We start from the raw sequence: 13632 nt of genomic DNA, 5'->3' as shown, positions 1-13632 counted from the left end.
GTCCTCTAATTCATATTTTATCTGTAAGAAAACAGACCACTTCACTGAGTTGTGACGAGATTCAAATACGATAATTTTTATATAAGTGACAGAGCTGCAAAGTAAATGAATACTAAGAGGTTATACTGAAAATGGCAGAAAGTCAGTTTATGTTCCTCAGTTTATGTGCCTATTTTTTTCTTCTAAGAGATGAAGGAATTTTTAAAACAAACAGTAAGAACAAAAATTAATTAATTTTGAATACGAGACAAAAGTTACAAGAATTAAACTGATAAGGGGAAAAACACTTTTTTGCGAGGAAAAGTATGGTGATTGAGTGTAAGGCAGTTTTTAACATCCCAGCAACTTAAATATATTGGAAAAGAAAAACCATGGGTGTCATATCATACTGTAACACAGAAAGTAACATACCATCCTATCAGGTGAAACCTTTTCTGGCCTATGGCAGCAAGGTATCACATGAACTATATTGAAATTTTAAGTTTTTTCCAAAGGAAGTCAAATTTCTACCCATGTATTTTTGAATTAAGTGATGGGCCATCCCATCTTAAATTACATGTATTTCCAATCACTTGGCCTAAGTGGTATTATGAAGGTAGAGAAATAAAACTTTAAAATGATAGCACCCAGAGTATCCTTTGTCCCCAAAGCACTTCAGTTTCATATAGAAAATAAATACACAAATTATTTTTCATATATAGACTAAGATAATTATTTTAATGATTCTAACCATGTTCTATCTTGGTATTCCTGAGATTATACTCCCAGAAGCTATTTAGTTCAAATCTACTTTTAAAATTCTATTGTGAGAGAACTGCAAATTGTTTTGATCATAGAAGAATTGGTATTTCCTTGAAATAGCACATTGGAAGCACTAGTACTGAAAACTTGCAGTTCAGGGCAGTTAAGTGTCTTGAGTAAGGTCTCCAAATAACTGTCTGTTTTGTGTTACCATGGCAGCACTTCCGTTCACTGAGCCTGTTCACAAACTATCAGTAACAAGATAAAATTGTATATTTGCTAATCTATGTTTTAGAATCTAAAGCAAAAAACTTATTTTTAAATCTAAGTCTCAGTTAAAAACTATGCCTCTTTATTAAGTTGTGCTTAGATGACAGAACACAAATAAAAAAGAGTTTAAGAAGTGCTGTTTTGTGAATATGACTATTACAAGACATGTTTTTTTTGTGCAGTGGAAACAGGAAATGTGCATTTTCTCATGTACTATTTTGCATTTTGAAACTCTAAGGCTTTTGGACATATTTGGTAAAGAACCACCAAAGGTTTTGAAGAAATAAGGGATATACTGAGAATTGAACTTTAAGATTTATCTTAATGGAAGTTGTAAAGAACACTGGGAGAAGAAACAATGCTCACTATTCCTGAAATGTTTTTATGTACCTGCACGGTACACTTTAATACTCCCCCCCCCCCCCAGTACCCTTTTCAGTGGTTTTTAAAATCACTGAATTTAAAAGGGCGTTCATGATTCTTGCTCATAGTGTGAACTTTTAATGGTGGCTTGCATGACTTCATTTCTTGGGATTCAGCTATTGAAGCAAATCACCACCACGAAAATGTACCGCCTGAAATTGTACTAAATCAGGCAAAACTTCTGATTTCACGTTCCCCAGCTAAAATCTCACATTAAATATTTCAGTCTGGCTTTTATAACAAAGTTTGAAAAACAGATTTTAAGACTTCAATGTTAATGTTCAAAACATAAAAACAAAGCAAAAACACCTTGCCTAGCTTTTCTGATTTTAAAATTCACAAATAACAAGCCAAGATTTTTAGGCCTATCTTTTGAGAGTGGTTAACTATGGTATGGATGAGGGCAGGGAGCTAAGCAGCAGCCATAGCAGGTGACCAGATGTCTGTATCAACCTGTAGTTTGACCTGGACCTTTGTCATCTTGCTTTCTTTTTGGAGATTATCATCTCCAGACAACAACTATTCATCAGAAAAAGTGCTTTTCAAGGTTGCCAAACTTAATGGAAGTAAGTATAACTTACTTGCGTTTTGCAGGTTGAAATAGAAAAAAAAAATCAGTATTTTAAGGTACTGATTCAAGCAGTATTTTATTAAAAAATAAAAACAAACCACAAGCACTCCCAATACCACTTGAATGTATCACTTTTTGTCCAAATTTTGCATTTAATGATGTAATGTTGGCAGCTTGAAAATGGCCACGAGAGAAATATTTATATCATGGAAATTGGCAAAAGTGATACCGTCACCATAACCCAATTGTTAAATATTTATCAATACACCACTGTTCATATATTTTTAATTCTAATCGTTTGGCTGCTACTTGATGCTAATCAAGTTTTTTTTTTCTTTTGGCTCTGAGATGCAGCATGTGGGATCTTAGTTCCCTGACCCATATCAGACCTGCACTCCCTGCAGTGGAAGTGTGGAGTCTTAACCACTGGAGTGCCAGGGATATCCCCATTTTCAAGTTTTTTTTGCAACATTTGACACTGTTGCTCATTCACACTTAACTTACCCTTGTTCGCTTCCATTCTATCATATTTTCGCTAGACCCTTCTACTGAACACCAGTGCTGATAACTACTTTCTTTTATATCTTGCTACAAGCATAAATACAATAGGTCTAAAACTAGAAAAGAATTAACTGATACAGTTCAAAAAATAAAATCTAATGATGCATGGTGGAAAGAATACATCCAAAATTTTCAGTCATCTGAAAGGAGAGTTTGACTGATAGGGGAATCTGCTTCCAAAATGGCTTACTCATATGTATATTGAGTCTGATTTCCTCGCCATATGGGTCTCTCCCTAGGGCTATTTAAATGTCCTTATGATATAGCAGCTGACTTCCCATACAGCTAATTGGCCAAGAACCCAAGATGGAAGCCATGTCTTTTATGACCTGGGTTCAAAAGGCACACTCTATTTCCACAACAGCCTCTTGGTTACACAAAGCAGCCAAATTCAGTGTTGAAGGGGGACTCTACAAGGGCACAGATATTGGAAGGCAGGGCTCATCTGGGGGCCATCTTGGAGGCTAGCTACAACAAAGCGATCCTTAACATGCTGAGGCTTCATAACGGCCAAGCACACAGCTGGCCTTCATCAACATTCCATGTGTAGTAAAGAATGTGTTAAATAGTAAGTTATTACATAGCAATAGATAACTAATACAATCTCCTTTAATCATAAGATAATGATGTGCCCAAATGCCTTCCTACCTAGGGTGTCTCATGGATTAGAGGCATCAGGATCACCTCAGAGCCCGTTAGAAATTAGAAAGCCTCAGTCTCTATCCTAGATTTGCTGAAGAAGAATCTGTATTTTAGCAAGATCCCCAGATGATCGGTAGATACTTTTAAGTCTGAACAGCACTGTCCTATGAAATCCTTTGGTTATCTAAAGATTTAATTGCTTGCTTTTTAAACTTTTATTCCAAATAAAAATCAGAGTTTTCTGCTACCAGTTGGGTTATAGAAAACTACAAAAGAACACTCCTAGATTAACAAGAAAAAAAAAACAAAATAATCTACAGAACCATAATTTTTTATGAGCCTGAAAATTGAGGCTGCAAGAAGAATTGAATTTTGAGGTGTGACAGGTCCTGTGAGGAGGGATGAAACATAAGAGCTATTTCACTTTTGGTAGAGCATGGAAAAAGTGGCAGTCACAATAAATAGAATACTCAAGGGGACTTAAGGAAGACACCCTCGGAGATGGAGATAGATGTGTCGAGCCGACTATGGTCTGTGGTTGGAGCAAGGATATCAGGCAAAGCTCATTCATGATCCAGGTCCTCAATGAGTATAACGTAAGATCAGGTGTCACTCTGGGAGAGGCACTAAACCTGCCTTAGTCCTGGACAAAGCAAATAAGAAGCAAAAGCTGTCTGCCATTGAGAGACAAAGTACCCCCGCCTCAGCCCGGTCACCAGCAAAAGACAGCTGCTATTGGAAGGCAAGTACAAAACCCAGTTATCCTCACACTTTACTGATACTAGGCAATGTAGTATACATCATGTGGAGGAGGACAGGAAATTAGCTCATGCCCAAATGCTCCAAAGATACAAAGCAGAGACCTGCTGCCGCTGGGAAATGGTCACTCACTTGTACCCGGAACTTCCCACTGATATTAGGTAACATTTACTTTACCATGATGGGAGTGGACAAGAAACTGTCTTGAATGCTGGAACAGTGCTGTTCAAAAGGTATTTACAATGACAAAGTATCCTATATTTGTGCTCTCCAGTATACCAACCACTAGCCACATGTAGGTATCTGGTTATTGATAAGTGCAGCTCTGGGCTTCACTGGGTAGATGGGAGAGTCTGCTCATGGAAGAGACGGGGAAGTCTCACACTTGAGGCAAAGGCATACAATAAGCCTGCCTGACACTGAAACTGGAGATGAACCAACAAACCTATCCTGTTCACACCAAGAAGCTTGCACCAAGTAACAAGGAAAAACAATGTATTGCTAAGTGAGGAGCAAGAGTACAGAGAGAAATATTTAACTCCCCTCCCACTTCTAAGCTAAATGTGTCGCGAACTGAAAGGTAAAGGTGGAGCAGAAAAGCTAAGAAAAATCACCTGACATTCCAAGCCTCACACTAAGTACAAAGTATCAGCAGTCTCTCCACAGGAATGTAAAGACTGTGGTATATCAAGGGTAACTATGACAACCACAAAACCCAAACCCAACTCAACTGTTAACTAGATGATCAATACCTGTCCATACTAACAACCTGATAGAAGTAGAGGCATATCTATTTCTCAATAGAAATATTCTTTACTTCAGTTTCTACCATTTTTTAACAAGCAATGTCTGACATTTAATGCAAAATTATGTGACAGACAAAGGCAGGAAACAAAACAATTAACAAAACCAGACCCAGAGATGGCCCAAATATTGAAATTATCAGACAGACACTGTGACTATGGTTAATTTGTTTAACAGACCTAGTGGGAAATTTTTAGCAGAAAGATGGAGACTATTTTTTTTAAAGGAAAATGAAAATACTTAAAAAAAAATGAAGATGATTTTATTAGGCTGATCAGCAGAATGGATACAAGAAAGAATAAAACTGTACAAAGATCAATAGAAATTATCCAAATTGAAACAAAGAAAAAAGAGTAGGAAGAGGGACAGAGTAATCAAGAGGTGAGACAACAGCAAATGGTCTAACATATTTTCACTTGGAGCCCAGAAGTAGGTGGTGAATCACAAGAAATATTTGAAGAGATAATGAGGAAATAAATTTCTAAGTTTAATGAATGACAACAAACCACGGATCCAAGAATGTCAGAAAAACCAAGGCAGGATAAAAATAAAGAAAAACACACTTAGACACATCATAGTCAAACTGCTAAAAAGTAGTGATAAAGATAAAAATCTTGAGGACAGTAAGAAAAAAAATACTACAAACAGAAGAACAAAGATAAGAATGGCAACAGACTTCTCATCACAAACTATGCTACCCAGAAGACAAGAGAATAAGTCTTTAAAGTATTTAAATAGAAAACAAACAATGTAATGATAGATTTAAAACCAACCGTATCAATTACACTAATGTAAATGATCCACATTCCAATTATAAGGCAGACACTGTCATATTGAATAAATAAGAATATATAAATACAGCAACAAGAATATTACAGAAACTAAGAATAGAAAGTTGGGACGTTAAAAAAACTAATTATAACCGAACCACTTTTTTGTACACCTGAAACTAACACAACATTGTAAATTAACTATACTTCAATTTTTAAAAGTTAAAGAAAATAAAAAGAAAATAATAAACTCCTAATTTATACCTAATTTGTACCTTTAGTAGACTGAACAGAATTCTGCTAGATTTATATCAATACAGAAGAAACTTAAAAACATCTGAGATGAAAGCAAATGGTGAATAAAATTAAGTTCAAGCTGAAGTAAGCTGACTTGACTATTTTTTGTCTTCCTTTGACTTCCTCATATTTTAAGATCTCCATGTTATTTTCCCCCACCTCCCTAAATATAGCAATGTTCGTAAACACTGACCTTGCCATGGCTTCTTTCCACTTTCTGAAAACATTTATTCAGGGACAGATTATGTCGAACAGAATTCTTCCAGCCGGTTGGTGCAGTTGCAAAATATGGGAAGCGGTTCAGAATCCAGCTATAAATTTCTTTGACTGGCAAACACTTATTTGGAGAGTGTTCAATAGCCATATAAATGAGAAGACTAAAGGAGTATGGGGGCTTTGAAGTTGCTGATTTTTTTTCTTGGTTCTGATAGCACGATGGTCCAAAGGATGGCACATCATCTCCTTCTATGTCATACAATGGACTAACAATTGGAAGACCTTCGCTTCCAAAGCTGAAGTTTGTTAGGAGGTTAGTACTTTCGTGAAGCCAGTTCAAGTTTGTGAGTTCATCATCTGCTGACTCATTGTCCACTAGAGTGGCCTTTGGCCTGGCAGCATCAACAGCTTCAGGCAAGCTTCCCATTTTGTAAATCTGGCTTAATCCTGCAACCTTTTCAGCTCCTGGAGTTTCAGCTCTCTTTTCTGGAGTCATTCCAATTACTGGACCCATTTACTCTTACAGTTCTGCAACAAAAGAAACAATTATCAACCAATGTTATACTTAAGATCCATAAGCACATGGAAAAAGGAAACACAAATTTAAAAATCCCCAAATCAGAGATATTTTACAATCAATATCCCATATAATATTTAAGTATAATATTTGCATAACAAATGCTAAAAGTTATAATACAAGGAACAGAACTTATTTCATGTTATTTGAAATGGCTATAAATAAAATGCCCCACTATAGCACAATATGTACAGGTGATATTAATAAAGTTGAATGTATTCTGAATACTTATAACAGTCCCTAGCCCATAGTAACTGCCTAATAAGTAATGTTTGCTATTACTAAAAATGAATAGATAACTTCTTTCAATTATAAAATTCTATAATCTATTCATCTATAATTTCATTATAATTACAGTGAAGTTAACAGTCACACATATGGCTCAAAATAGATAATAATCAAGTTTAAAATAAGCTCAAACAGTAATTCCAAATAAACTCCTCAAACATGATTATAATACTATAAAGAAATAATTTCTAATATTTTTATAGTATATCATACTAAAAAGATAACATTTCTTAATCACTAAATTCATTACTAGCAAAAACATATTTACTACAGATTTATTATTGTAAATTCCAGTATTTTTAACTCTTCCTTCTATATACTATCTCATCAATTACTGATGGTGAAAGGTTGACATTCTTAGTAAAGTTTGAACTGTCACTGTATTTTCAAGGGGAGGAAAAAAAGCTGTTTCTAAGCTATCCTTTTTTGTTTCTATTCTCTCAATGATTTTTGTTTTGCTTCTGAAACATACTTCAATTCAAAAATCTTACTATGGAAGAATAACTGACCAAAAAGGAAAGTGGCAGAACTAACGTGCCATTTAATTCATTTTCAATGGTTCAAGGTGCCTCCTTTCCGAATCCTGTGAAAAGCCCTCTGCATCTACTATCACTCTACGCAAGCATCTTACAGGCGTGTAAGTGAAGCGAGAGGAGCGGCCCCGGGGTCTGAGTTTATTTAAAACACAGTTGGCAGGCTTCCCCAAGAATCATGGAAGCCGGTCGATGTTGGACATAAAACAATCTGGATTCTTGGAGCTACTAGATGTAGTCTCAGAACACCCAATTATCAGTAGCATCCATCAGCTAATATTTGGGGTGTAAGCCATTGTCCTAAATACTACATATTGTATCTCAAATGACTATCAATTAAAATGCATAAACTTTATTTACACTATTACTTAGTTCTACATATGATCCTTTTTTCACCCACTGTGAATTCCGTAATAAGAGTCTTTTACTTTTGTACTCGTAATACATCACAACAAAACATTGGGCATAAGGAGGCACTCAAATTATAATTTCAAACTGAAATGAACTTATAAGCAACAAATACCAAGTGCTGGGCTACCTGCTTTTAGAAGTTACTTTATTTTTGAAACAAACCATTAATGCTAGGAAATATCCCCACTAGTTACAATCAGAAAACTGAAATTGCTGTTATGGAAGCCAAGTAAGTAAACTGCCTAATGTTCTAAAGCTAATAAAAAGTGAAGCCAAAATTACAAACTAGGCTGAGTTCAAGATTCAAGCTTTTCTGTCCATTTGAATACACTCAATTTCTTAAGGAACCTTTATTTTTAGCAACACTACCTAAAACAGATACTGTTGACAGTCTCATCAGAAACTAATTCAAATGGTTGCAAATATGTTATCCTCTGAATCACAAGTTTAGAATGAAATCCCGTTACTTTAAGATGCAAGACAATACTATGGCAGCAAATGTGCCAAAGATTACATAAAGCAAATTTGCTTGCTTGCTTACTTTGCCTCAGTTGTTGTGTTCAACTCTTTGCCAGTCAGGACCATAGCCCACCAGGTTCCTCTGTCCATGGGATTCTCCAGGCAAGAATACTGGAGTGGGTTGCCATTTCCTTCTCCAGGGGATCTTCCCCACCCAGGGACTGAACCTGCATCTCTTATGTCTCCTGTATTGGCAGGTGGGTTCTTTACCACTAGCACCACAAATAGCCAAGCAAAGTTAAAAATCAAGTGGAAAGACTGACATCCTCTTAGTAAGGTTTCAATTGTCATTGTATTTTCAAGGAAAGAAAAAAGGCTGTTTTTAAATTATCCTTAACAAGTGCTTTAGAACACCAAGTCCACCAATATAAATAGGCAAACGATCTTTCCTTAAAAATAAGTACATAAATAACAAACATATGTATTAGAAAATATTCAACTTCACTGATTATTAAAAAATGCAAAACAAAACAAAAAGGTGACATTAAGTATGATAATATACTTATCATAGTGTCTGATAAACAAATAATTAGTAACATTATACAAGTAACAATATCTTTTGTTGCTCAATATCAATCGTTTCACGCTAATGCTCAGTTGCTCACTTTTTGCGAACTCGTGGACTGTAGTCCACCAGGCTCTTTTGTCCATGGGATTTTCAGGCAAGAATACTGGAGGGGGTTGCCACTTCCTTCTCCAGAGGATTTTTCCCAACCCAGGGATCAAACCTGCGTCTCCTGCATTGGCAAGCAGATTCTTTACCGTTCAGCCACCTGGGAAGCCCTATCACCAGTTAAAAAAATTTATCATACACAATTTTGGGCAAGGACCTGGGGCCATTTTGAAAAACAAGATGGCAATATGCACCAAGAATCATTAAAAATGTCATATTCTTTGATTCAATGCTTCCACTTATGAGCCACTCCAGTGAAATAATTCTAAGTCAGAGAAAATATTCTCTCCTTATCTTTTACACACACACACACACACACACACACACACACACATACACACACAGATGTTTATCCAGGAATTATGAAAAAAGAGGAAAACTATACAGCTTATATATTTTATTATAGAGAAATAGCTAAGTAAATGAAAGCACATCTCTTTAATCTAATATTTAGTAGTCATTAAAAATGAAGATTGTGAAGTAAAAATTAAAGATTGTGAAGTAATCAAAAAAGTTTACTAAAAACTGGCAAAAAAAAAAGTAAGAAATACACAAGAAGCTAACAGTGGTTTATATAGTAACTTATATAATAACTTGTAATTTTTTTCTTTGTTATATTCCCCAGTGTTTTAAGATGTTTATTACTTTTATAGTTTAAAATTAAAACAATATACTCAAGGCAGAAAAGGTTGTGTTAGATTTTTAGTTGTATTTAGATTTCACACGAGACAAAATCACAAAACAGTCACAGACTGATCAAAGGCCTCTAGTCAAAAACAGAAGCTATCTCTCATATTCTTAGTACAGTTTAGTTTGTTACTTAGCTTTTCTGTAACACAAATTAGCTCACTGGTATGTAGAGCAGAGAGTTTAGCACAATGTGAAAGTCACATAGGTTTGTACATGACTTTTCTCAGTCTTCGTCTTTACACTACTAAGTAATAAAAGCTAAACTTGAAATAAGCTAACACAGTGGAAAGCAGTATGTACACAATTCTTATTCAACCCATTTTCCACCTCTTGGCACAGCTTGGCCACTTGCATTTTCTAGAAAATACTTAATGAAATCTCCTCTCCAGATCTTTATGCATTCTACTGCCTCCACAACCCTGTAGCTTCAACCTTTCCTTGCACAACCTTCAATCAGGCTTTATCTTCGTCTTTTTTTTTTTAAAAAAAACCTCAGGTTGCCTGTAATATTTCTTTACTTGTAATAGATTTAATGTATCTTTTAGAATATTCTAGCATGCTTATTTACTCCTGTTAGTGTTCTGGTTACAAAGCTTTGCAAGTTTTGGGTGTGACCCATCTCACCTGTGCACAATTTCAGTGTTTTCAGAAATACATAATATGTAACACTGTAACAGAAGGTCTATACATTTTACACCAAAATCAAGAAAAGTTTTAGTTTTACGTTTTTATGAAACTACTTCTTAAAATGAACTGAAAATATTCAGTAGCAAATAATAATACACATGGAAGTCTGATTCATAAAGCTAAATAAGCACAGAAATAAAAGGAAATCTGGACTAGTGATGTAATACTTCCTTTCAGTAATCTTTTAAGAACAATACTTCAATCAACCAAATATAATTGTTACACATAATAAATGTCACTCAAAATAGGCAGTTAAGCCTAGAAAATGTGGGATTTGAAAAATATATCCTAGGCTTCCCTGGTGGCTCAGGGGAAGAGTAGTTAACAGTCTGCATGCCAGTGCAGGAGACAGGGGTTTGATCCCTGACCTGGGAAGATCCCACACGTCACGAAGCAACTTAAGCCCGTGTGCCAAAACTACGGAGCCTGTGCTCCAGAGTCTTGGAGCTGCCAACTACTGAGCCCATGTGCTGCAGCTACCGAAGCTGCATGCCCCACAGCCCATGCTCAGCAACGAGAAGCCTCTGCAATGAGAAGCCTGCCTGCACATCCCACTGGGGAGGAGTCCTTGCTGCTACTAGAGAAACCCTGTGTGCAGCCATGAAGACGCCACACAGCCAAAAAGAGAGAGAGAAAAGAAAAATCTACCATAGTTTATTAGGTGTGTAACTAACATAACTCAAATAATGAATACATTCACTATAAACTGATTCCTAAAACCAAGACACTGCTACCAAGAAAGGAAGTAAATGTACAAGACAATTTAGTAAAATACACATTTGTGACTCTAAATCTACACTTCAGGAAAGAACAGAATTTTCTCCCACAAGGACAATTTTTAAAGTGAAGAGTTCAAATAATCCCAGTATTATCTGAGCCCCTGCCTAGATTTTCACTGTGTAACGGCCATGGTAGTATCTTGAGAAGAGAGCTCAGTATTAAAATGCACCATATTTTTTTCACAACTATGCAGCTCACGCATCTCGAAAGGTGTCTAACAGAGAACTGCATGTCTGCATATCATGTTCAATGATACAGTGATACTCAACTTCAGGGCAATATAAGATTTCATATTGTAATTCTTAGATCACATCGCAAAATGTTAGAGGACAGCACTTTTGCTTAGGTTTGTATTATTAATAATACTGGTCTGAGAGGAAATGCTTGACAGAGAATAAATAAGGGAAACCAAGGCAGTGAATTTTCAGTGTTACAAGGTGCTGAATTAAAGGTATTAGAGATCACACTGAGAGCTTTTTTTTTTTTTTGCCCAAAATAAGAAACCTCCTAAACATACAGTGTTGTTTAAAGCCACATAGATTTTATGACTTAATCTGTTCACATTTTAATTGGTTGTAACAAAGACAAAGCAAATGAAAATTTTTCCCTTTATAGTTAGAATCCTTGAATATTATATTACTTAGCCCTATAAGTTTTTCACACATCTTACAAAATTGAGCTGTGCTGAAGCTTGTTTTCCCTTCCACCAAATTCATTAACATTACTGCAGCAGTAATTCATTTGTTTTTTTACAGATGACTTACATTCTACTGTATGAATATACCATTATTTATTACACTCTTTAGACATTTATTTATGTTTATGTTCGGGGCTATTACAAGTAGTATTGCTATAGACATCTTTGTTTATATCTCTTGGAACACAACTGTAAACAAGTTTTCTGAAATTCTAAAAGCATAATACATGTGAAGCAGCAGTTATTGGGCCAGAGTATTCTTTTCTTCAACTTTAACTGCTAATGACAGATTACTACCAGGAATGTACAAGTGTACTGTTTGCTCCATGAACTCATCAAAAAAATTTTTTTGCCAACCTGATGACTGTGAAATTGTATCTCCTTGTGGTATAATTTGCATCTCCCATATTATTAATGGAGTTGAATATCTCTTCATGTACAAAACAAACCTAGAAGGCAAACGTATATATAATTTTGTGTGTGTGTGCCATTTAGAGTCCCTTTCTATTAAGTGTCTACTGAAGCCATTTGTCTGAGAAGGCGATGGCACCCCATTATTGTTTGGATACTAATTTTTATATGTAATGCAAATATCTTCCCCTATTTAGATGGCTTGTCTTTTTATTAGTTGCCTATTAATGAAAAAGTTCTCAACTTTAATAGGGTGAATCAACCCTTTCTTTATGGTTACTATAGTTTCTCATTTAAGAGTTTCTTCTGTATACAAAATTCATAGAAGTTTTATCCCATACTGTCTTCTATATGTATTATAGCTTTTACCTTTCACATATAAGTCAATTCCCCCCCCCCAAATATATGGATGTATTTTTTCAAATTCAATTTCATCTTTTACGTATAAAGACACAATTGTTCCAGCATCATTTACTAAAACTTTTGTCCTTTCTGTTGGGAGAACCAATCCATCATTGACTCTTAGCACTCTCACCAGGTATGCCAAGAATGAAAGACCTTTATGTGGCCCATTTCACAGGATTGTGTTTGCCACACGCAAAATTGAGGAATGACTTAACACTTTCTAGACAAAGGGCAGCAAGAGTTCCATTAACATTTCCTTTTTCATACTTGAGTTATTTCAAAGAATATATCCTAATTTCCATGGGATTGTTTTTCTTAGTGATGTCTAACTTTAATGATTTATAGCGTACTAACCCTCCGAAATTTGTTGAAACTTGCTTGATGGTCCAGTAGGTGTTGATTTTCATGATGATTCAATTGATGTTTCTACAGTACTGGATACAATATATGTCCATTGGATCAAGCTTGTTAACTATACTGTTTAAGTTTTCTGTATTCCTGATTTTGTGTGTGTGTGTGTGTGGGGGGGGGTCCTGCTCTCTTTACCAATTAATGAGGAAGATATACTACAATCTCCCACTACAGTGGTGAAATTTGTCAAATTTTCCTGGTGGTTCTATTAATATATGTTTTATTTGTGGTTTTATTAGTGGCATACAAATTTAAAACTTCTATATATTCATGGAGAAGTGAAACATATACTATTGTGTATCAACTCTTATCTCTAGTAATTCCACTTGCCTTAAAAGTCTATTTCAAATGATATACCAGTTTTCATTCCATTAATATTTGCCTGGTATATCTTTTTCCATCATTTTACGTTTCACATTTTTTTTACATGTTTTTACATGTTTTACATTTTTACAACATGTCTTCCTTTTGTTTCTTTGTTGTTTAGTTGCTAAGT

General features: G+C 35.2%; 1 protein-coding gene across 5 annotated transcripts in view; it reads right to left on the bottom strand.

The window, feature by feature from the left end:
- Positions 1–13632, bottom strand: part of FOXN2 (forkhead box N2) — a 55545-nt gene that overhangs the window by 18446 nt on the left and 23467 nt on the right. For all 5 annotated transcript variants that reach the window (XM_070478032.1, XM_070478010.1, XM_070478027.1 and 2 more), the window contains exon 2: positions 6032–6582. In XM_070478032.1, the coding sequence (XP_070334133.1) occupies positions 6032–6568 (537 nt within the window). In that variant the 5' untranslated portion in view covers positions 6569–6582. The remainder of the gene's footprint in view (positions 1–6031; positions 6583–13632) is intronic.

This window comes from Odocoileus virginianus, chromosome 2, assembly GCF_023699985.2.
Source record: "Odocoileus virginianus isolate 20LAN1187 ecotype Illinois chromosome 2, Ovbor_1.2, whole genome shotgun sequence".
NCBI lineage: Eukaryota > Metazoa > Chordata > Mammalia > Artiodactyla > Cervidae > Odocoileus > Odocoileus virginianus.
Note: the sequence above shows the minus strand (reverse complement) of the source record. Positions and strands in the feature narration are given on the sequence as shown.